Raw genomic sequence first — 25,658 nt, 5'->3', positions numbered from 1 at the left:
AATAGAAAATACTATCCTGAGTGAGGTAACCCAGACCCAAAAAGAAGATCATGGGATGTACTCACTCATAATTGGTTTCTAGCCGTGGATAAGGGCCACTGAGTCTATAATTTGTGATCCTAAAGAAGCTAAATAAGAGGGTGAGCCCAAGGAAAAACATATAGTTATCCTTCTGGTTATGGGAAGTAGACAAGATTGCCGGGCAAAAAATTGGAATCTTGGGGGTGGGGTGGGATGGGGGTAAGGGGAGATGGGGAGAGAAAAGTGTGAAGGAGAGGATGGGGGGAACTTGGGGAAATGGGATGATTGGAGATAAAGGAAGGTTGGATAGGTGAGCAGGGAAACACATATTTTAGTTAAGGGAGCCACCTAAGGGTTGGCAAGAGACTTGAACCTGGAGTGGCTACCAGGTGCCAGGGCAATGTCCCCAGTTATTTCCTTGGGCAGCTGAGGATAGGGAACCTGAAATGACCCTATCCTATAGCCATACTGATGAATATCTTGCATATCACCATAGAACCTTCATCTAGCGATGGATGGAGATAGAGACAGAGACCCACACTGGAGCACCGGACTGAGCTCCCAAGGTCCTAATGAGGAGCAGAAGGAGGGAGAACATGAGCAAGGAAGTCAGGACCACGAGGGGTGCACCCACCCACTGAGACAGTGGGTCTGATCTATTGGGAGCTCACCAAGGCCAGCTGGACTGTGACTGAAAAAGCATGGGATAAAACCGGACTCTCTGAACATGGCAGACAATGAGAGCTGATGAGAGGCCAAGGACAATGGCACAGGGTTTTGATCCTACTTCATGTTCTGGCTTTGTGGGAGCCTAGACAGTTTGGATGTTCACCTTCCTAGACCTGGATGGAGTGGGGAGGACCTTGGACTTTCCACAGGGCAGGGAACCCTGACTGCTCTTGGGGCTGGAGAGGGAGGAGAAGAGGAGTGGGGGGAGGGGAGAGGGGCAGGAGGAGGGGGAGGGAAATGGGAGGCGGGGAGGAGGCAGAAAATTTTTTTCAATAAAAAAATAAAAAAATAAATAAAAACAAAACCAAAAAAAATTTTAAAAAAAACCTGACCCACAGTTGGCTTTTATTATTACTGAACTGTTATTACTCCAGCTTAATTTGAAGCTCGCAAGTTATTTTCCTTATAGTCATAAACTAAAATATGTGTCACACACACACAAAAAAAAACCTATTCTCCACAAAACTGGTAAACTTAAAGGAAATGGACAACTTTCTGGATAAATATCATTTACCAAAATTAAATCAAGACCAGGTAAGCAAATTAAGCAGACATATAACTGCTGAAGAAATAGAACAGTCATCAAAAGTCTCCCAACCAAAGAGAGTCCTGTACCAGATGGTTTCAGCTCAGAATTCTACAAGATTTTCAAAGAACTAATACCAATACTCCTCAAATTATTCCACACAATAGAAACACAAGGAACACTGCCAAACTCTCTTTTATGAGGCTACAATTACCTTGATACCCTAACCACATAAACAAATTACTAAGAAAGAGAATTACAGACCAATCTCACTCATGAATATTAATGCAAAAATACTAAATAAAATACTGGCAAATCAAATCCAAGAACATATCAGAAAAATCATCCACTATGATAAAGTTGGCTTCATCCCAGAGATGCAGGGACTGTTCAACATATGAAAATCTGTCAATGTAATCTACCATATAAACAAACTGAAAAGTAAAAACAACATGATCGTCTCATTAGATGCTGAAAAGCTTTAGACAAAATACAACATCCCTTCATGATAAAGGTCTTGGAGAAAGCAGGGCTACAAGGAAGATACCTAAACATAATTAAGGCAATATACAGCAAGCCAACAGCCAACATCAAACTAAATGGAGAGTAATTCCCAGTGATCCCACTGAAATCAGAAACAAGACAAGGTTTTCCACTCTTGCCATATCTATTCATTATAGTTCTTGAGGTTCTAGCTAAAGCAATAAGACAACAAAAGGAGATCAAGGGGATAAAATCAGAAAAGAAGAAGTCAAACTGTCAGTATTTGCAGATGATATGATAGTTTACATAAATGACCCCCAAAATTCTACCAAGGAACTTCTACAACTCATAAACACTTTCAGTATTGTAGCAGGATGCAAGATTAACTAAAAAAAAAAAAAAATAGCCCTCCTGTACACATATGATAAATGGGTTGAGAAAGAAATCAGAGAAACTTCACCCTTCACAATAGTCACAAATAGCAAAAAAATATTTCAGAGTAACTGTAACCAAGCAAGTGGAAAACTTGTATGACAAGAACTTTAAATCTTTGAAGAAAAAAATTGAAGAAGACAACAGAGAGTGGAAAGATCTCTCATGCTCTTAGGTAGGCAGAATTAACATAGTAAAAATGGCAGTCTTACCAAAAGCAATCTACAGATTCAATGAAATGCCCACCAAAATTTTTGTAAAATTCTTCACAGACCTCGAAAGAATAGTACTCAGCTTCATTTGGAAAAGCAAAAACCCTAGGATAGCCAAAAGAATCCTGCACAATAAAAGAACTTCTGGAGGCATCACAATTCCTGACTTCAAACTCTATTACAGAGCTACAGTACTGAAAACAGCCTGGTATTGGCATAAAAACAGAGAAAGGACCAATGGAACCAAATTGAAGACCCAGATATTAATCCACACACCTTCGAACACGTGATTTTTGACAATGAAGCAAAAAAAAAATCAAATGAAAAAATAAAACATATTAACAAATGGTCCTGGAATAACTGGATATCAACATGTAGAAGAATGAAAATAGATCCATATCTATCACCATGCAGAAAACTCAAAGTCCAAGTGAATCAAAGATCTCAACATAAAGCCAGCCAGACTGACCCTCATAGAAGAGAAAGTGGGAAGTACACTTGAACACATTAGCACAGGAGACCACTTCCTAAATATAACCCCAGTAGCACAGATACTGAGAGAAACAATTAACAAATAGGACCTCCTGAAACTGAAAACTTCTGTAAAGCAAAGGACACAGTCAACAAGACAAAATGACAGCCTACAGAATGGGAAAAGATCTTCACTAACCCCACATCAGACAGAGGTCTGATCTCCAAAATATTCAAAGAACTCAAGAAATTGGTCATCAAAATAACAAATAATCCAATAAAAAATAGATTACAGACCTAAATAGAGAACTCTCAACAGAGGAATCTAAAATGGCTGAAAGACACTTAAGGAAATGTTCAACATCTTTAGTCATCAGAGAAATGCAAATCAAAACAACTCTGAGATTCCATCTTACACCTGTAAGAATGGTCAAGATCAAAAACACTGATGACAACTTATGCTGGAGAGGTTGTGGGGAAAAGGGAACACTTCTGCATTGCTGGTGGGAGTGCAAGCTGGTACAACCCCTTTGGATGTCAGTGTGGCAATTTCTCAGAAAATTAGGAAACAACCTTCCTCAAAACTTAGTAATATCACCTTTGGATATATATCCAAAGGATGCTCGATCGTGCCACAAGGACGTGTACTCAACTATGTTTATAGCAGCATTGTTTGTCATCAACAGAACCTGGAAACAACCTAAATACCACTCAACCAGAGAATGGATAAGGAAAAGGTGGTACATTTACACAATGGAGTACTACACAGCAGAAAAAAATAACAAAATCTTGAATTTTGCAGGAAATGGGTGGGCTAGAAAACATCATTTGGGGTCAGGTAACCCAGACCCAGAAAGACAATTATCACATGTACTCACTCATGAGTGGGTTTTAAACATAAAGCAAAGAAAACCAGCCCACAAATCATGATCCAAGAGAACCTAGACAAAAAAGAGGACCCTAACAGAGACATACATAGATCTAATCTACATGGGGAGTAGAAAATACAAGATCTCCGTGACAAAAAGGCAACCTACTGAATGGGAGAAGATCTTCATCAAACCCGCATCAGACAAAGGTCTGATCTCCAAAATATATAAAGAACTCAAGAAACTAGATATTAAAACTCTAATTAACCCGATTAAAAAATGGGGTACTTAACTGAACAGAGAATTCTCAACAGAAAAAGTTCAAATGGCCAAAAGACACTTAAGGTCATGCTCAACCTCCTTAGCGATCAGGGAAATGCAAATCAAAACAACTTTGAGATACCATCTTACACCTGTCAGAATGGCTAAAATCAAAAATACCAATGATAGCCTATGCTGGATAGGTTGTGGAGGAAGGGGAACACTCATCCATTGCTGGTGGGAATGCAAACTGTGCAACCACTTTGGAAATCAGTGTGGCAGTTTCTCAGGAAACTGGGAGTCAACCTACCTCAGGATCCAGCAATTCTACTCTTGGGAATATACCCGAGATGCCCAATCATACTACAAAAGCATTTGTTCAGCTGTGTTCATAGTAGCACTATTTGTAATAGTCAGAACCTGGAAACAACCTAGGTGCCCCTCAATAGAAGAATGGATAAAGAAGGTGTGGCACATATACACATTAGAGTTCTACTCAGCAGTAAAAAAACAATGACACCTTGAATTTTGCATGCAAATGGATGGAAATAGAAAACACTTTACTGAGTGAGATAACCCAGACCCAAAAACAGGAATATGATATGTACTCACTCATAAGTGGATTCTAGCCATAAACAAAGGACATTGAGCCTATAGTTTGTAATCCTAGAGAAGATAAATAAGAAGGTGAACCCAAAGAAAAAACATATATTTATCCTGCTGGATATTGGAAATAGATAAGATTGCCAGGCAAAAGATGGGAGCAGGGGTGTGGGGGTGGGTTGGGGGGAAGAGGATATGGGGAGAGAGAAGGGAGAAGGGGAGGATTGGGGAGAGCTTGGGGGAATAGATAATTGAGATGGAGGAAGGGTGAATATGGGAACAGGGAAGAAGATATCTTAACTAAGGGAGCCATTTTAGGGTTGGAAAGAGTCTTGGCTCTAGAGGGGTTCCCAGGTGTCCAATGGGATTTCCTTAGTTAGGTTCATAGGCAGCAGAGGAGAGGGTGCCTGAACTGGCCTTCTCCCATAGCCACACTGATGAATATCTTGTATATCACCATAGAACCTTCATCTGGCGAGGGATGGAGATAGAGATGGAGACCCACATTGGAACACTGGACTGAGCTCCCAAAGCCCAGATGAAGAGCAGAAGAAGGGACAACATGAGCAAGGAAGTCAGGACCACGAGGAAGTCCATCCACGGAGACAGTGGGACTGATCTAATGGGAGCTCACCAAGGCCAGCTGGACTGGGACTGAATGAGCATGTGATCAGACCGGACTCTCTGAATGTGGCTGACAATGAGGGTGGACTGAGAAGCCAATGATAATGACACAGGATTTTGATTCTACTGCATGTACTGGCTTTTTGGGAGCCTAGTCTGTTTGGATGCTCATCTTCCTAGACCTGGATAAAGGGGGGACCTTGGACTTCCTACAAGGCAGGACACCCTGACTTCTCTTAGGACTGGAGAGAGAGGGAAAGGGGGGGGGAGGGGGAGGGAAATGGGAGGATGGGAGGAGTGGACATTTTAAATAAATAAATAAATAATTTAAAAAAGAAAATACAAGATCTCCTGAGTAAATTGGGAGCATGGGTGCCTTGGTAGAGGGTTGAAGGTGAAGGGAGAGGCATGGAGGGGAGCATAGAAAAATGTAGAGCTCAATAAAAATCAATATAAAAAAACAAGATCTTATATAATTCAGGCCTCAAATTCACTTTGTAGCCAAGGATAGCCTTGAATTAGAATTTCTGATCCTCCTCCCTCCATCTCCCTAGTGCTGCTTTTACAGACTTGTGTCTCCACACCGTGTTTATGCAGTGCTAAGGGACTGAACCCAAGACTTCATGCCTGCTAGGCAAACTCTCTTTCAACTGAGCCTCAGCCAAGCATTGGTGTGGGAAGTCCTTCTGTCTATGTGCTGCTTTTAGTGGTTAAGGAACACATCTGTTTCGGTCAGTGGCTTAGCAGTATAGGGCAAGACGGGAGTTCAAGAAGACAGATGAAGAGAGAGTAGGCAGTGTCAGAGAGAAGCCATGTACCCCGTCAGAGACAGATGCCAGGTGGAACTTTGCCCGTAAGTCACAACCCCATGGCAATACACAAAACATTAGAAATGGGCTAACCAAAGATATAAGAGCTAGCTAGCAATAGGCTTAAGTGATTGGCCAAGCAGTGATTTAAATAATATAGTTTTGTGTGATTATTTCAGGAGTCTGGGCAGCTGCAAAATGAACAAGCAGCCTCTGCTTACAAAGCATGTGCTTTAAATCAGAACAGTGACAACAAAATGCTCAGAGCTGTCTGAGTGACAGAAAGGGCAGATCACCCAACTCTCAGCCCCAACCCCTCGAAGCAATCAGAAGGGTGAGGCAGACATTCACTGGAGGACACAGCTATAACCATGCAGAGCGACATGCAGCTACTGGTCAGGAAGAAGGCTGCCTGCTTCAGATAGCTGAGGTTCCAATGAGTAGATCCTGTCTTGAAAGGGTATTAAATACTTTTCAGGAAGAAGGAAGGAAAAACAGGTGTCATTATGTAGCCTTGGATGGACTGGAATTTTACGTAGACCAGGCTTGCCTTGAATTCACAGAGATTTGCCTGCTTCTGTCTTACAAGTGTTGTAATTAAAGGCATGTGCTACCATGCCCAGCTAAATTTAAATACTCTCTCTCTCTCTCTCCCTCCCTCTCTCCCTTCCTCCCTCCCTCCCTCCCTCCCTCTCTCTGTCTCTGTCTCTGTCTCTGTCTCTCTCTCTCTCTCTCTCTCACACACACACACGCAAACATTCAATCTTGGGCTGATGGATAAGGCAGAGAGGGCAAGAGCAGTGGCTGCTCATGCCTATATCCCCAGGGTGTGTGTGTGTGTGTGTGTGTGTGTGTGTCTGTCTGTCTGTCTGTGGCTGAGACAGGAGGATTACTGGGGCTTTCTGACTGCCAGCCTATCTAAAAACATGAGTTCCCTGCAACAAATCCACAAAACAAGAATTGTCTTTACACGACTCCCAACATCTGGCCCTTCCTCCCACCCACTCCTTCCTCACAAAGGACCCACAGATGGGTTCCAGGAACTGAGCTCCCTCATCCACTCCAGCACCCAAGGTCACCCTTCCTCGTGTCATTGGTTAAATTCCTATGCTCTGCATTCCCCATGCTCTCCCACACGTGTAACTGACAGAAGCCAGCACTAGATGGAGCAGACACGACAGATGGGAAGTGATGAAGATGAGGAGAGCTGTGCAGTGTCCCCTACTATGGACCACAGCTACCAGGATGGAGTGACCCATCCCAGAGCCCTTCAGATCCTTACAGACACACCAATCTCTACCCCTAAGTGATTTGGCAAAAAGCCCAGTATCTATGAAAATGTCTTCCTTTGACCCTCAATAAAGCTGCACATTGTTGGTGACAGGGACACTCACCTTAGCATTCTGCACATCTTCTTCCACCAGCCGGATTTTCAGGCCTTCTGGGGACACCAGCACATAGTCCTGTGTCTGCGGTTTCTGTGGCGTTTCCCCAGGTGGCACTAATTCTAATGCTTGTAAACCGGAAGGGGAAGCTGTGTGGGAGAGGGAGGCTTTATATGCAGTTTCTACAGCTTCAGCAAAGGCCCCTGCAACCTTTGCAGATATGTCCACCAGATAAATCTTTTTCAAGGTGCGCCTGTCTGGCTTGCGTTGGAAGTTGTCTTTGATGGCAGAAACAATGGTGGCCACACACTGGTCTAAGGGAAAGCCAAAGATTCCAGAGCTGATAGCTGGCATGGCTATGGACTGACACTTGACCCCCTCAGCTAAGGAGAGACTTCGTTCTACAGCTCTCTTTAACAGGCTCACGCACTCCTGGGCCTTATTTCCATCCCACCGAGGCCCTACCGCGTGGACGACATGATGGCAAGGGAGCTTGCCTGGTTTTGAGATAACGGCATTGCCAGTTTTGACCATGCCACCATTTCTCACTATTTTGTCACATTCTGCTTGAAGTTCAGGGCCAGCTGCATTGGAAAGAGCGAGGGCCAGACCATCAATGTGCTTCAGATTCTCATTTGCCGCATTCACGACCACATCAGCAGGGAACCGAGCCAGGTCTCCCTGCTGTACAATCAGCTTGACTCCAGAGGCTATGTCCTTCTGTAAGAGGCACTTCTGCTCTTTAAGGCTGCCTTTGTCCTTCTCTGCTCCCTCCTGGAGCTCAATGACACATCCATACAGGCGTTTGATCTCGCTTTTGTAATAGGGTGCTTTGTCCTGGAAGAACTGCCTAGCACCAGGCTTATCAATCTGGAACCTTTTAATGCAGACTGAATCCCGGATTTGCCTGACCATGTCCATGCACTCTAGAACTTTACTCTTGGAGCCAGTTAGTAAAATGCCTTTTGGTTCGTCTTCCAGCTTAAAACTTGCCTGCACATTGGCCTTCCTTATCTTTGCCCGGAATAGCTTCTGCTCTGCCCTTAAATACTCAAAAATCAAGACCGATTCAATTTCAACAAGTCTTTCAATTTTCATGGTGTTCTCCAAGAACCCAAAAAGTTGGCCATAAATTTCATTTACTTCTTTCACACAGCCTGCAATGATGACCTCACTCGGGGTTCCTGAAGTTAATTCATCCTTTATCGTAATGCTTGCAGTGGAGGAGTGTCTCTTTTGCAGAGAGTGAATTTTCTTTTTCCATGCATTGCCTCTAAAAACTACCTTGTCTTCAACTTCAATGATTTTATAACCCAAGGCATCAAGCATTTTCTTCTCTGCTTCTGCCAAGGCTCTAAAAGAACATGCCGTCAAGAGAAGAGCTGTACCGTTCAGCTCATATGTGGCAAGAATTTTCTGTGCTTCAAAAAGAGTCTTGGAGAATTCCTGACTATTTACTTGCTGCAGAAACATGAAGACTTCAGAAGGAATCGGGACGTCTTTCTGAGGCATGGAATACACCTTTTCCTGGATGTCACACTTTACTTTATACACATCTGCACGGAATCCCTTAAAGCACAGGTTCTGAGTGGCAGCATCATAATGAATCTCCATCTCTGGGTTCTCTTTCCTTAGATCATCCAAGAAACCACTGTGTTGCAAAAGAAAGTGTTTTCCTGGAGAAATGGCCACTTTCTCCTTCAGGCTCTGCTCCTCCTTTCGGACCTTTTCCGTGGTGCTGTCTATTAACTCCTTGATTTTCTGGCCTATGTCTTGGACATCTTCTGATTTTCCGGCTATGGTGAGACTCTCCTTATCAAACTCAATCTGAACCCTGTCATCTCCTACCTCATGCTGTATGATGTCCCACACTGGCGGATACACTTCAAACACCTTAACTTCGTACTTAGCCTTGATGCCAGACAGCACCTCGGAGGCGTCTCTCTGCCAGGTCTTGATGCTTGGTCTGTGGCTGACTAAGGTGGCAGCAGGTCTGACGGTCACTGTGCCGTTGATGTCAGACCATGTTAGCTCACAGTGACAGCGTCTCATTTTGTCATTTATCTCCTCAATCAGATGGTTATTTTTTTGAAAGAACTTCCACAAAGGAAGGTCCAGTGACTCTTGGAAAGATGCTGGAAGCTTTACCAGTGGCTTCTCCTCGCCATACAAGGCTGTGCCCAGAGAAGGATAATAGGGGAAGACAGACAGTGGCATCCTGTTGAAACTGTGCTTCTTGGCCAGAATGGTGTCTAACACTTTAGAAACAAAATAAACAGACAAACAAACAAATACATAAATAAATTACAATAATCTCAATGTCATGCATTTCCAAAGACACAAAACAACAACAACAAAAGCTTTTCTAGAGGGCAAAAGACTCTTCTGTTTGTAGAACTCAAAGGTGGCATTCTCCCATGTGCCCAGCTGTAGACTGATGCCAACCACAAGACAGACTCCATTTAGGGCTATGATGACTTTATACACACATCTCTCAACACTGAAATCATGCTGAGTCTATTGTTTTTCTGAGTCACTGATGTATATGGCACAATAAGAAACAGATACAAATTTAGACACAGGCATGGGGTTGGTGTTTGTACCAACACAAGGAATGGTTTAAGGGCTGGAGAAATGGCACATCAGCTAAGGGCACTAGGCTGATCTTCAAAAGGACCTGTGTTCAATTCCCAGCACTCACAAAGCAGCTCACAAGGGTCTGTAACTCCTTTTCCAGGAGATTCAACACCCTCGCACAGATGTACATGCAGACAAGACACCAATGCATATACAATAAAAAATGAATAAATAATTTTTTATAAAAGGTTTTTTTTTTTTTTTTCCGGGCAGCGGTAATGCATTCCTAAATCCCAGCACTCGGGAGGCAAAGGCAGGTAGTGATCTGTGATTTCCAGGCCAGTTTGTTATATAAGAGTTAGTTCCATGGCAGCTTTAACTGTTACACAGAGAAAAAAAAGAAGAAAAAGAAGGAGGAAAAGGAGGAGGAGGAGGAAGAAGAAGGAGGAGGAGAATGAGAAGAAGAACAAGAAGAAAAAAGAAGAAGAAGAAGAAGAAGAAGAAGAAGAAGGAGGAGGAGGAGGAGGAGGAGGAGGAGGAGGAGGAGGAGGAGGAAGAGGAGAAGGAGGAGGAGAAGGAGAAGAAGGAGAAGAAGAAGTTTTTATTCCTCCAGGTGGGTCACTCTGCATTCTATCTCTTCCTGTGTAGTCCCAGAATTTAACTTCCATAGCTAACTTCATTTCTCAGGAGAAGACAGTTGTACCAGAGCTCTGTGTCAATTTCCCAAGGGCTTTACATAAATTTCCAGTGTTTACTCTTGACAGTGGCCTTCTCAGGTAGAGATTCTATTATACCCATAGATAGAAGTGAGAAAGCTGAGGCTGGGGAAAAGTCAGGGTTCTATAAACCCAGGCAAGTATCTGAGTTAATTGCCAGTGTGAGCCAACCCAGACCCCATGGTCTTACCCCTATACCAAATCAAAATCATCCTCACAGTCATTGGAGAGTCCAGCCCCAGAGGTCACAATTTAGTAAGGCCTTCCCCATTATATCTCCCGGTCACCATGTGTACCAGAACAGCCACCACAACCCACCCCTGGCTCAATGCTCACGTTCTCTCTCTTTCTCCAGGACTTACCTCACTTTGTTTTAGCTGTTGGCACGCATAAGTAGTATCAGCATGGAAATTAGAATCAATCCCACAACAACTTGGATTTAAATGGCACCCATGGCAGAAGGATGCTAAAACATGATACCCTGGTGAAGGACTCAGTTCTAGGGCAGGTATCAGGCCTGAGGGAAGGAATGTGACCTTCAGAGGCCCAACCTCCCACAGGGCTTCAGATGGGGTGGACAGCCTGAGTGACCTCCAGCTCAGACTCAGCACCCCCTTAGGCCAAGCACTGCTGAGGGACTGTTTCCTTTCCTCCTTAGAGCTCTCCTCTGAGGTAACTCCAACACTACCTCTACAGATGAGAAAACAGAAGGTTTGAGGGCTCACAAAGGTCACCATGCCAGTGACCACCAGTCAGGATTGTAAGTCAAGTCTGTCCGACTCAAGAACCACTGATGATGTCATCAACAACAGGATCCATCTCCTCCTGAGGATATGAGAAATCACCATTATCCCGTCTCAGCACAGGGACAGCACAGAGGGAACAGGAATGCTTTCTAGAATTCTACATGCTTCTGAGTCCATCTCTCCTTAAACCTGTTTATTAGAGAATCAATGCAGGGACATAAAACACAGATCTATGGCTGTGAGTACCGCCTGTCAACGTTCCTAGAATGGCGACATTCAGTCACAGGCCGGACTCATCAGAGACTCTCCCTGTCTGTCATGAGCTTGTGCTGCTTCTCCAGAGCCTTCCTTGCTGCCCTCGTTCTGCACCAAATCCAGATGAATGAGAGATTGGTGCCGTTTCTGACAGTCTAAGGAATGGCTGAAATGGCCAACCATCCAGGTCATGCCCAGGTGGCAGGCCAAGACACATTACCTTTGCAGTCTGAAAACTCAACGAGCGCCGAGCTCTCTTCTGGGAAACACTCAACCTGGGTGACTCTTCCGCCTCCATTGGAAGGGTTTTCAAAGTAGAGCTGCAGCTGGTAGTCATCTACCCCAGGAGGCAGGTTTTCCACCCTAACTACATTTGTTGTTTCCAGAAGTCTCGGGGCAAGCTGCAGCTGTCGGTTCGAATGGTGACCGATACAATCACTAATAAATTTTTTGGTATCTACAAAAAAAAGAAAAAAAAATTTAGGCGACATCTCTACATGGTATGAAAGAAATATCTTTGCTAAACACAGAAGGGGGAATTAGTCAGTTGCTGTATTTTCAGCTACTGAGGTGTCCTTTGTCCATGGCCAACCCTCCTGAGCTTCCACCCCTCAATGCCACCCCTTTCCCTATTTTCTCAAGACCCTTGATGCCTACTCTGCCAGCAGGTAGGAACCCACATCCACAGCCAGGCTACTGACTCCAAACACACATCCAAGGAGCACTTTGAGTTTTATTTTCATGTTGCCATGAAGAGTTAGTCATGAATCTGGCGGTGGTGCCGCACGCCTTTAACGCCAGCACTTGGGAGACAGAAACAAGTGGATCTCTGTTAGTTTGAGACCAGCCTGGTCTACAGAGCTAGTTCCAGGACAGCTAAAGATGCACAAAGAAACCCTTCCTCAAAAAACCAAAGTCAAAACCAAAAAAAAAAAAAAAAAAAAAAAAAGCCAACAACGACAAAAACCAACTAGGCATGTTTTTGACATTCCTTTTGTCCTTGTACTGTGTCTGCATGCCCGTGTCTGCAGCGCCCCTGTAAGCAGTGCCCATGTGTGAGATATTCTTCTCCAACATGGGATACAGAGGTATTGTTGTTTTATTGTGATGTTGAGAATTAAATCGAACCATGCTAATAAAATAGGGCTATGTCTACAGCCCTCCCTCCTCTGTTTTTTCAGTTGATCTATTTATCTTCAGGACTCATCCTATCTCTTTAAATTAACAGATTGGATGGTGGGTCTGTCGTGTGCCAAAAATTGTGCTGGAATCTGAGAAAGTCCTTGCTTGTATATCACTGGGAAGATATGGGTACTGAGCACAGTTGAATTGCCTTTTGGAGCTCCAATCAGGACCAGATGAAATGGGGACTGAGACTCAGAGTGTATAAGGACTGTATATGGTCTCTAATTTGAACACTAAAGAGGGGGTTGCCAAATGGATAAGAGGAGGGAGCAGTGGCAGCATGAACAAGCTTGGTGTCCTGTGGAGATGGTCAGGTGACACTGCTGGAGGACACACTCGGGTGGGGACAACTATCACGGTCCTGTCTCCCGCCCTCTCAGGTTACTACACCTGGGAGACAGCCTCTCTCTTGTCTCCATTATTCATTGACATACATGCCTCCCTCCTCTTCCCAGACTGAGTTCCTCTAGAGAGGGAACTATGATTTTAGCCACTTTTGTGCCACAACCCCTAAACCAGTACCAGGGCCCATCACAGTGGCCATAGTTTGGAAGGAAACTGTCCCTGAGGCCCATGTGTTAAAGTCTTAGTCCTCAACTAGTGCTATGGGAAGTAGTGGATCCTTTAACAAGTGAGGCCTGTGGGAAATGTCCCAGTCATTGATGGAGGAAATAGGGATAAGATGACCCTGGCTTCTCTCTCTCTCTCTCTCTCTCTCTCTCTCTCTCTCTCTCTCTCTCTCTCTCTCTCTCTCTCTGTTTATCTCTGTCTCTCTCTCTTTATCTCTGTCGGTCTGTCTCTCTGTCTGTCTCTATCTGTCTGTCTGTCTCTGTCTCTCTCTGTCTTTCTCTGTCTCTCTCTCTCTCCTCTACACTGCCACCATGCATATCACTTCAACATAAGCCCCAGGGCAGCAGGGCTAACCGACCATGAACTGAAGCCACCCAAACTGTGAACTGGCATAAACCTCTCCTTTTGGAGGCTGATGACCTCTGGTTTTTATTACAGTAATATAAGCTAACAAGAATGCACTCAAGATTGTTGATCAGTGAACAGACACAAGATCATTTCAATTTAAATTTCCCTTTATGGGTCTGGAGAGATGGCTCAGAGGTTAACAGTCCTTGCTGCCTTTGCAGAGGACTGTGATTCAATTCCCAGCATCCACTTGGAAGCCCAGGACCACCTGTAACTCCAGTTCCATGGAATCCAATGCCCTCTACTGGCTGCTTTAGGCACTGCACACATGTGGTATACAGATATATGTAGGCATGTACACATAAAATAAACAAATCTTTAAATGTCCCTTTATAATAAATAATATTAAACTTGAAATAAGTGTCCTTTAACAGATCCTTACTATGCCTGAGGAACTATCTCACTTAATCTTCACAGGAATTTACAAAATTCCTGTTTTATGGATGAGTGGATGAGGACCAGAGAAAATAATAACTTCGTCACCTTCGTACAACTGGTTAAGTGACAGGGTCAGAATTCTGACCACACCACCTGTGAACTTGACTGACACCCACTGCTGTGCCCATGGGACATGGGGGCTTAGACTTAAAAATTTTCTGTTTTAGGTGGAGCTGGGTCTTGCTTATGACAATGACCTAAAAGAGCAGTCATTTTCTTTTCCATGTTTATGTGTGTGCACATGCCAGCGCATGTGTGTGCGTGCAACTGGAGGTCAGAGGGCAACTTGTAAGAATCCCAGGGATCAAACTCAGGCTGTCAGACTTGGTGGCAGTGCCTTGGCCCATTCTGCCATCTTGCTGGCTGGGGCACTCATTTTCCCCAATAAGTGGGCTCTCTCTTCTCTACATTTGTGACCATGAAAGGGTTACACCAAGGAGAAGTGCTGTGTGGTAAAATAATAGGAAAAAGGGGAGTGGAAGTTGGCTGCCCAGGCTCAATCTTTCAGCAACATTGAACCCTGCCACAGGGCCGTTGAAAGGAAGGAATAAATTAACTCATGCAGAGATTGGCAGGTGCCTGACACTAAGCACTAAGGGTAAGGCTGTTGGCATCACTGCCTTACAGAAGTGTGGCATGGTGACTGGCCAGTCTTAACTCCTCCTGGGGAAGTAGAGGAAGAGTTTCAAGTCTTCCACTTAGAATCTCCTGGGACTTTCTATTTCTCACCCCACCCCACCCCATCCCACCCTATCCACTCAAGCAAACATATAATAAAGGACAGTCTATTAAACAGACCTAAATTGGATCTCAAAATGAATTTTTTCATTTTTCCAAAATCTGAGGGGAGAGCCACCTGTATTGGCTTAGAGGCCCTGTTTACACAATACAACAAAGTGTCACACACTCAGAGATGTCCCAAACTCTGGGGTGTGGTGGACAGAAGCCTGGGGATACAGGGTCTCCCTGGCCCTGGGGCTCACCTATAGGCTTCTGAAAGGTAACCACAGCAACGCCAAAATCTCGGATCACTTCCACCTTAAAGTCGTTACTGGGGAAGCCGCTTATATTCTCCACTAGGAAGGTCAGCACTATGTCAGTCACTTTCTCAGGCAGGTTTTCAAATGCCACCATGGAGGGAACAGTTTCACATTCTTTGGGGACATCTTCCATTTTTTCTGATCTGTTGCTGGGAGAATGTGTTGTATCCAAATCATCTGAGGAAATCAGAAATGACAATGACAGGTGTAAAGTATTAAATCATGGTTCTATTAAGTAAATTATCCTGAGACAACCTTCCTCCCTTTCCCATATCTTGGCTAACTCTGCTAAAAGGAAACATTATGTAGTGGATCTTTTGCTTTAGTGAATTAAAAATTAAAATGTAGCCAGGCATGGTAGTGTACACCTTTAGTCCGAGCACTGGGGAGGCTGAGGCAGGCAGATCTCTGCTGTGAGACAATTTTCTTCTACCCTGTAAAGATTTGTTGCTTGTATTGCTTTAATAAAACACTGATTGGCCAGTAGCCATGCAGGACGTATAGGTGGGGTGACCAGGGAAGAAGTATAGGAGGGACAACCAGAACAGGAAAATTCTGGGAATAGGAAAGACTGAGTCTATAGTCGTCACCCAGATGCAGAGGAAGCAAGATGAGAATGCCTCGCTGATGAAAGGTACCAAGCCATGGGGTTAAGAAAGACAAGAATTATGGGTTAATGTAGGATTTAAGAGTTTATAAGAAGCCTGAGCTAATAGGTCAACCTGTTTATAATTTCTGTATGATTCTTTGGGACTGAACAGCTGTGGATCATGTGGGGCAGAAACTTTAGTCAACAGATCTCTGTGAGTTCAAGGCCAGCCTGGTCTATAGAGGAAGTTCAAAAACAAAGCAAAACAGAATTCTAAAATGTAATACTGTGAGTTTTTGTTGCTCTTGTTAGTAAATTATAAACAAAAAGTAGCATTGGTTTCTTTTCCTTTGTTGTTGTTGTTGTCATCACTAATTCAATTTCATTTACTTTTTCTGCTCTGTCTTTCTGAGGAAGGGGAATCCTCCCTCATATAAGTCTTTTGAGTACTTGACTGTGATTACAGAACCAAGCTTCTATAGGCAGGGTATAGGTCTTCATCTCTGTGCTGTTGGCACATGGCAGACAGATGAGGCTCATCAGGTGACCACTGAATCAGAGAACTACTGTTGGCCTCCGTGGAGGAGCAAAGGTATAGGAAGCTGTGTACATACTCACATACTCGTGCTAACAAAGTAAGAGTTTAAAAATTACACTGTAACAGCATCAGTGAGGAATGGCTCGCTGGGTTAGATAGCTTGCTGTGTCAGAGTGAGGGCGGAGTTTGAATCTCCAGCCCCCTTGCAAACAGCTGGGCATGGATACATGTGCCCAGTATGGAGAGCAGAAGTGGGCAGATCCCTGGCCAGCAAGCCTAGGCAAAGGGCAAACCTAGGTTCACTGAGAGATCCCGTCTCCAGGCCAGAAGGCAAAGTGATGCAGGGAAAGAATTTGTTTCCCTAAGACTTGGGTGTCTTCATCTCTTGGTTTCTCTTGCTCACCTTATCCAGTATGGTTCTTCATTTGGTGCCCCTTACACAGGTATTATTAGCTGCTCCTTCATTTAACTCTGGGCAGGACATGGCCCTGCCACCCACCAGGAAACAGGAAACTCCACCCAGTCCCAGTGCTGGCTGTTTCTTGTAGCAGATGAGGCTTGTGCTCAGAAGGTAGGGTCCATCTAAGATATACCCAGTGCTCACAGAGCACTGCTACCCAGAGAGGCACACAGCAAGCATCCACTACAAGTCCTGTCCTTTCTATTACTGGCCACCAAAACACGAGTGTCTATCACCACTTCCCAGATCTTCCTCTCCTCTCCTCAGCTGTAGACATCTACCAACACCAAAAAAGCTGGTCCCATTTCTCTGAAGAGAGCCCAAAGAGCTGGAGGCTCCCTTGGGGTTTGTGAGCAGCATGTGACAAACTGCTTAATGGCATAACATAGACTAGCTTTATACCTGGTACTGGTGCAGTGTGCACAGTTCATAGAGGTGGTTAATACACCTCCACCATGATGGACTGGGCGGAGCCAAAAGGCAAAGCAGCCTTAGTCCAAGTCATGCTGCTGCTTAGCATTTATGAAGCACTCCTGGACAGAAAAGGATTACAGATACTCAATAGGACAGATTCAGACATAAAAGACCTCTAAATGAGACACAGTGTGTTTTAAAAATATATATAGGCTTAGGAGGGAGCAGAAAGTGTAAAGAGACAATAAATGTAATATAAGAGTACAGACAGTCATAGATTAAAGGAGTAAAGATAGAAAAATATTTAACTTGTAGAAAAAGTAATACAGCAGGAAAAATAAGCCACATAAAGAAGGAAATACACATAGAGTCTGGATTATGTATATTATTGTGCTACATTTTATTCTTTGACTGTGAAGGAGCTAAGTACAGAGACACATTTCATTGTACAGACTGCTAAGCTGAACCAACATATATGCTTTAAATGTTTCTTGACTTCACAATTTGATCTAAAGATTTGTTGCTTTGGAAAAGAGGTTTTGCTTTTGTTTCTACAGAGGATGAGACTTGTGGATGTCTTCCAGACTAATGTGGTCTGATGGACCAAGACACCCTGAAAGATTGCTGTGAACACCCCCCAAAATACTTTGCCCAACAAAAATCAGGAAGCAGTTTGGAGAGAACTATGCCCAAATTTCCAAATAATGTTTAAAAATGGGGTGTGGTTTAGTGATAAAAGTTTTAGGTAAATTTTGTTATATATATTTCTTCTCTTGATTAAGGTATTGTGTTTGTGTAGCTCATTTAAAAATGCAATGTATAATTAAGAAATATAGGCTAATAGATAATCATCTATAATAGTCAAGTTTGTTTTCATGATAGTTAGGTTTCTAGATATTCTTCAAATCTTTCAGAGCCAATTTAGAATATGGCATTTAAAATACTTTAAAAATTTATGACTTTTCATGACAGTGAGACATATCTGCTCCTGACAGCACCAATTACTTCAAGAGGAAGACGGGCATCAAAGAGGCTCCTCATGGAGTTTGTTAGCCATTTGGGCAAAAAACTGCTCTTCCCTAGACTGCTTGATGTTGTGTTATATGAACTGGAGATGCAGGACCCACAGAGAAAGGACTGATAAACTTGCCTAAAGGGGTTCCTGCTTCATAAAAGAATCTGCCAGCCATTCTGCAGGACACAGAAAAAAGTAACTGACAAACTGTCAATATAGGCAGAACTGTCTTTGAAATTTGAAATGGAAAAGTCTGCAAGATACTATGGGCCTTTAGGCTGAAGATAGAGGCTCCAATGATGCAGAAGAACTTTGGGTGACTGTACACACAGCAAGATGTTTCTGACAGTTCTAGAGTTTTGGAAGTTGCTCACACTGCACTTCCTGTTTACTTAGGTAATATTATATCCTTCTGGAGTCTTTGATGGAGTTGAAGAATAGATAGTTATAGTTATACTTTTCTTTAGTTATGATAAGGGATAAAGTAGATGTAAATGTTGTAATTGCAGTTCTTGCTTAGTACCTGTCTTGTTATATGTAATTTTACTATGTTAAAATTAAAACCATCCTTTTTATTTAAACAAAAAGGGGAAATGGTGTGGGAAGTCATTCTGTCTATGTGCTACTTTTATTGGTTAATGAATAAATAAACTGCTTTGGGCCTATAGCAGGACAGAACAGAGCTAGGTGGGGAAAACTAAACTGAATGCTGGGAGGTAGAAGGCAGAGTCAGGAGAAGCCATGTAACCTCCACCAGAGACAGACACACCAGAACTTTATCCAGTAAGCCACAGCCATGTGGCGATACACAGATTAATAGAGATGGGTTAGTTTAGGATATAACATCTAGCTAGAAATATGCTTAAGCTATTGGCAAATAATATGGTTTCTGAGTGATCATTTTGTGGCCAGGAATGAATGAGCAGCCTCCTACAACACAAGCTACTTGTTTAATCAACACAAACTGCCTGGTGAACACTACAGTTGCCTTAGTGGAGACTTACCTTTTCCTGCAGTACCTCTTTTAGTCTTCGATTCCTAAAACCAAAACAGTAAGACAGCATTAATATAAGAATCACTTCTTTCTGTTTATTTGATTGGTTGGTTTTTGTTGGTTTAGTTGGTTTTGTTTGTTTGTTTGTTTTTTCGAGACAGGGTTTCTCTGTTTAACTTGTTCTTGTTGTTTCAGAACTCAGTCTGTAGACCAGGCTGGCCTCAAACTCAAAAAGATCCAACTGCCTCTATGTCCCCAGTGCTGGGATTATAGACTGTGCCTCCACCACCCAGCGACTATGAATCATTTCATATATAAATAAAACACCTCTTGGGCCAGACTAGAGATACAAATTAATTGAAATGATAATGACACATTTGAATACTAGGATAGTGAATGGATCAAAAGCTACATGTCACAGTGTTTCTTCTTTGCTGGTCACAATAATCCCTGATGAAATGAGACACACACAGGAGTCTCCTGTGAGGCAGCTTAGCCAGAGGTTTGCCTGACTTGGCACTTAGTTCATGTTTACTGTATGAACACAGCTCACATGCTTCAGAGAGGTCCCTGACAATCTTCTTCACAGCTGAGGAACAGCACACACGGGGTACATTGCTGGTCTCAAGATGATGGAAACAGAACAGCAGGCTTCTGGTTATAAAGAGGCCAAGAGCAATGAATACAAACTTTGACATCCCAAATATATTACTATTGAGCCCCCCAGTCTTGACTTTTCCAAAAGTGACAAAAAATGAGAGCTTCTCCATTGTTTACAGTCCTTGTTCCCTCCATAGCCAAGCTGCCATTCTCAGGCTAGTGTGACTTAGGCCCTCATCTACCATTTTTCTTTTTGAGACACAGTCTCATTGTCTGGACTCACTATGTAGATCAGGCTAGCCTTGAACTCATAAAGATCCTCCTACCTCTCCCTCCCGAGTGCTGGGATTAAAGGTGGGTGCCACCTTACCCAGCTCATCTACACCATATTCATCATAGAGAATCCAAGCACCTTGGAATAACACCCCATGTCCTTACCTTATCTGGAACTGCCTCCTTAGAGACTGAGGCTTCATCTGGGTCTTTGGGCAACCGGACAGTTAACTTGAATGTCCCTTTTCCTGGCCACACTAACTCATGATTCTCTTTCTTCAGAACATTCTGCCGAACTGAAACGTTAAAAGAAAAATATTTTAAGCCAAATTGGAAGCAATCTTTACTTACATAATTAGTCCATGATTTCTACAAATTCATTGTTATGAGCCAGCAGCTCAGCCCATCTCCCTAAGCAGTAAGCCCTTGTAAAAGAAGAAGAACTCAGCACAGGGATGTGAATGTCATTATGTGTGCATTATTCACGTATAGACATGTGGGCATATGAAGGAGTGCACACCCCTGGTCATGTGGAGGCCACAGCAGGACACTGGGTATTTCCCTGCATTGCTCTCTGCCTTCTGGCCTGGAGATGGGGTTTCTCGCTGAACCTGAAGTTTGCCCGTTGGCTAGGCTCGCTGTGATCTGCCCATTCTGCCCTCTACACTACATGGAGCCATGCCCACTGTTTACAAGGGGGCTGAAGATTCAAACTCCAGTCCTCACACTTACACAGCAAGCTATCTAACCCCGTGAGCCATTCCCCTGCCCCTAAACTTACTGGGGGTGGTGTTGTTTATTTGTTTATGCTATTTATTAAGACAAGGACTTACTATGCAACCCTGGTTGGCCTAGGACTTGCTCTGTAGACCAGGCTGGACTCAAACTCACAGAGACCTGCCTGCCTCTGTTTCTCTTGTGCTGGGGTCAAAACATGTGCTGCCATGCCCAGATTAGTTTTTAATATTCATTGGTTTAGCTTAGTTATTGAGTGTGCCCCAAGGGCCTTGAGATTACAAACATGTTTGCCAGCTCATGGTCTAATGGAAGGTCCTGGAAGCTTTAAGAAGTGAAGCCTAGAGGAAGTCAGACTCCCCTGGGGAGAAGGGGTGATCCTGGGACTCCAGGTCTTTCCTCCTTTTTATATCACTACATAGCCAAGAATTCCCGATGTGGTGTACTGCCTTGTGCCATTGGCCCAAAAGGAGCAGACCAACTGATTGTAGACCAAAACCCTTCCGCTATTCAAGGTGATAGTCTCAGATATGTTATCATACAAGGGAACTCTGGTGAATCTCGTTAGCATCCTGCTACACAAATCCTACTTACACAGCCTCAGCCTTCTTACTGACTACTGAGGTCAGTGGAATTGTTTTGAGCCAGTCAGTGCATTACACTGAAGAAACAAAGAGTTTAGTAGTACAGAACCTGTACTGGACTCAGTGGGCCCTGAAGGTGGGAATATTTATAATTACAGGGACAACTGTGTACATGGGGTGAGACCCATGCTGTACAGAGGTGGCCCAGTTGGTCATCATCAGAATGACCAGGAATCCAGCCATTAGCCTGCAATGATAAACAACCCACATATGGTAGTAAAGGAAAAACAAACCAGAATAGAGGAGATATTGCAAAAACAGAATTAGAACACCAGACAGCTGAACTTAGTGAAACTCAACAGAATCCAAAGACTTGCCATTTGTTTTCCAACTCATCCACAGTCTAGCTGAGTGGCTATAAAGAAATAAACACTTCTGGAGCAGAGGTTTCCCATTGAAAGTATTTTCTAGGAACGCTGTCAACCACATGAAGAGCTATAAGATTGTCAACTGTGACATTAGAAGCGGCAGCCAGAGAGAGACGAGGAAAATCAGTGTCGCTCAGACCATGGAGAAGCAGAAAGGAACAGGGAGGGGCACGGGCATCATAGAGAACAGGAAAGGAGCAGGAAGGGGCATGGCCAAGGAGAAAGATACCTGAGCCCTGGTGTTCACAGATACAGCAAAACATTAGGGTCTCCTTGTTCTCTGATGGACAGCTAGTCTGATGAGCTCAGAGCTTGTCACAAAGGGAAACATGATGGCTCTCCCACCTCAACCATGCAGTCGGTAGGTCTAGTGACTTCACTTAGATGTACACCCAGATACAGACGTTAGAGTCCACCTGAGAAGGAACATGGGACTCTAATTCTACTCTATGAGTAGTCAGAAGTTTCCAGAGAAGCTGTACCGGATGGTGAGGGGACTGAGGACTGTGTGACCTCAGGGTCACCTCTGTGTGAACAGTCTGAAGCCTGTTACAGAATGTCCTGCACCTCTGTGTTACCTTCTTCTTCTTTCCTGGACTTTGGTGAAGTCCATGCAAGGCATCCAAGCATGGCCGTCTCTTCTTAAATGTAAGTATTCCAGGGGATCTGATGCCCTCTTGACCTCTGCAAGCACTGCATACATGTGTTATATAGACATATAAAGAGCAAACACCCATACACATGCGATAAAAATAAATTTTTTTATGTATGCATGTATGGTTTTCAGAGACAGGGTTTCTCTGTGTAACAGTTCTGACTGTCCTGGTATTTGCTTTGTAGACCAGGCTGACTTTAAACCCACAGAGATCTGTGTGCCTCTGCTTCCCTAGTACTGGGATTAAAGGCGTGCCCCACCACTGACCTATCAAAGCTTTTTTTTTTTTTATTTTGAAGAATATGAGTTCCCTTACTACAAGAATACCTAGGCCCTCACTTAATAAACAGGGGCCCATTTAGGACTAGAATGTATGATAAAGTGTGTCCACCTGAAATGCGGCTACAGGTATTTGAGTTTGGGTCTGAGAGTATAGCTCACTGTCCTAAGGGGGAAAAAAACACCTACATATTCAACAGTACACAAACCCAGTTGACCTACAAAGCTGAGACCTCCCTGTTGGTACCGGTATACACTACTGCACTGGTAGGCTCAATAGTTCTGCCCAGCTGGTGTAGGTTTATATGAATAGAGTCATGCCTGCTCAGGGTGTTTCTGTGAAGGAGGGTGGGGTCTCTACAGGAAAGGAAAGCTGCTGCCCTAGGGAAATTCCAGCTGCCTTGCTGCTGAGGAGGAAGTGGGGCCTCAAATAGTAAACTGAAAGTGAATGGAAGTTCTAGTCATCCCAAGGACTGACCTGTGACAATGTTCCATTTTAATGTTCTGAGTCATCTGTGTTGGGAGTGAATGAGAGGGATCAGCTGAGCCACCTGGGAGAAGAGGGGGCTGTGCACTGGGAGCCCCAGGAGGGAGAAAGCTGAGCTGGGGTGTGAGCCCAACCTTCACTTCAGCTGCCCAGGGCCTGCTGGGAAGGCTACAGCTGGGAGTGCACCCTCACAACCATACTTTCCCGTGCTGTGTATGTCACTAAACTACCAGTATCTTAGAGATCTCCATTTTGTTGGTTTGAGGCTCTCATTAAACAACAGAGAATTTTCAGACTTCAGCACGTCCCGGTCACTTCAGAAGGCTGGTGGCAAATGCTTCCCCACTCACCCACATTCTCTGTACTAAAGTGTCTAGAATAGAGCTGGGGCTGGGTCTAGTTCCCCCGCCCTCCCTGTGACCAGGATGCAGTAGTCTGTACCCCTAACATGAGACCAGCATTTGGAGACAGGTCAAGAGAAGAACACACTCCATAAGGGTTGTGTCTACTGGGGTAGTGACAGCTGGGATCAAACTGGGAACCCTCTGAGGTGGTTCTCAACCTGTGGGTCTTGACCCCTATGAGGGTCAAAGGTCCTTTCTCAGAGGTAGCCTAAGACCATCAGAAACAGAGATATTTACATTATGATTTATAGCAGTAGCAGAATTACAGATATGAAGTAGCAACGAAAATAATTTTATGATTGGGGATCTCCAGAGATTGTGTTATAGGGTTGTAGCAGTAGGAAGATTGAGAACCACTGCTCTAGGAAAAGAGAAAATGAGAAAACAGGTTCTGCTACCAGCTGTCTATGGAGCATGCCCTGGTGAAATCAAACCTAGGACAATAAGGTTCTCGCCCAGGCTTTCTGAAAACCTGTGTCTACACCCCCTACACCAATCTCTCTCTACTTTTTTTCTTCTTGGATCCCTGTTGGGCTGTTAACTACAGCCTGGCTTCCTAGGCCTCTTTGCCCCTCCTCTGGCCCAAATGTTTCTCCAAACTCACGGCGGAGGAATTGTCTGCATTCTGAGGATGACTCTGGTCTACAAAATCTCAGGTGGGAAGCCACAGGTCTGGGGCTTCCAATCACCCACCTGAGCAAACAAACAAGGCTCGGCCTCCCTTGCAGATTGCAGACAGGAGTGGGGAACATTCAACTGCTCAACTGTTCTGGAGCCTCTCAGCGATGAGGGAACCCCCACCGCCACCCCACTTCCACCCCTACCCAGTCTCAAAGATCGCAGCCACCTGAGGTCACCCTGGGGCAGAAGTACAAAGCAGGAACTTTGTCCAGGCTGTGCCACCAGAGCTCCTGGCTTTTCCCTCCTCAAGATCACCTCCCAAAGACACCCCTCCCTAGCTAGAACCCCGTAGTGCTAGATGATCCACAATTCCTCAAGATTCTTAATTCTTTAACTGTACCACTTGAATAATAAAAATGGGAAAGTTAACGGGGGAATGAAGAGAGAGAGAGGGAGGGAGGGAGGGAGGGAGGGAGGGAGAGAGAGAGAGAGAGAGAGAGAGAGAGAGAGAGAGAGAGAGAGAGAGAGAGAGAGAGAGAGAGAGAGAGAGAGAGAGGCACAAGAAGGTTCACAACAGCCAGGAAATTCATGGAAGAGAAAGGGGAACCACCACCCCTCCAGAATGCGCTTGCTACCCAGATTTGGCCCCCAGGACCTCCTGCTCCCATGAAGCTGTAGTCCGGTACTGGGCCTGCCATCCTGGCTCCAAACCCTGCAGGGTGTGACCTTTGTGCCCCTCACCGTCCTCTGGAGAGAAGAGCACCAGAAAGCTGGCAGGGCTCCCAGGCTGCAGGACGACCTCACACTCCCCTCCGCCTGACTTCTTCCGGCTCTGGAAGTATGTTTGCAACTTGTTGATTAAGGTCTTCGGGGGGTCGGGGCCCCAAGACCCCTCAACCAGCAGCGGGAAGGGTCCAGACGCTGCCATCCTGGCAGGCCTGCGAAACCTCGACTGCCCAGTCACCCAAAGCAGCTCAGAGTAAACTTTGAGTTAACTTCTCTTTTGCTTTCTATTTCACCTAGCTGTCCCTGGATTGGAATAGTGTAAACCCCACCCCTCTCCCACACACACACCTAAGGACCCTGGGCACTCCCAGTCCCCTCTTTCTTCTCCCTCCCTCAACAGAAGTGAGTCAATCCCAGGGAGCTGGAAGTCCCATGGACTCTGGTCTCCAGTGCACTTTGCTTAGTAACTCTCTAGCTGGGCTCCTCCTGCACTTCA

At 44.4% G+C, this 25,658-nt stretch overlaps 1 protein-coding gene across 1 annotated transcript in view; it reads right to left on the bottom strand.

The window, feature by feature from the left end:
* The window catches only part of LOC130871280 (protein mono-ADP-ribosyltransferase PARP14-like), a 45,131-nt gene extending 19,767 nt beyond the window's left edge, over positions 1–25,364 (bottom strand). Inside the window, exons 1-6 of the mRNA XM_057764643.1 lie at positions 25,178–25,364; positions 20,409–20,539; positions 19,381–19,414; positions 15,304–15,537; positions 11,940–12,176; positions 7,435–9,683 (exon numbers count right to left, since the gene is read on the bottom strand). Of these exons, the coding sequence (XP_057620626.1) occupies positions 7,435–9,683; positions 11,940–12,176; positions 15,304–15,537; positions 19,381–19,414; positions 20,409–20,539; positions 25,178–25,364 (3,072 nt within the window). The remainder of the gene's footprint in view (positions 1–7,434; positions 9,684–11,939; positions 12,177–15,303; positions 15,538–19,380; positions 19,415–20,408; positions 20,540–25,177) is intronic.
* Positions 25,365–25,658: the final 294 nt, after the last annotated feature.

Source organism: Chionomys nivalis, chromosome 3 (genome assembly GCF_950005125.1).
Source record: "Chionomys nivalis chromosome 3, mChiNiv1.1, whole genome shotgun sequence".
Taxonomy (NCBI): domain Eukaryota; kingdom Metazoa; phylum Chordata; class Mammalia; order Rodentia; family Cricetidae; genus Chionomys; species Chionomys nivalis.
The sequence above is the reverse complement of the archived record's forward strand: the minus strand, read 5'-3'. Positions and strand labels throughout refer to the sequence as shown.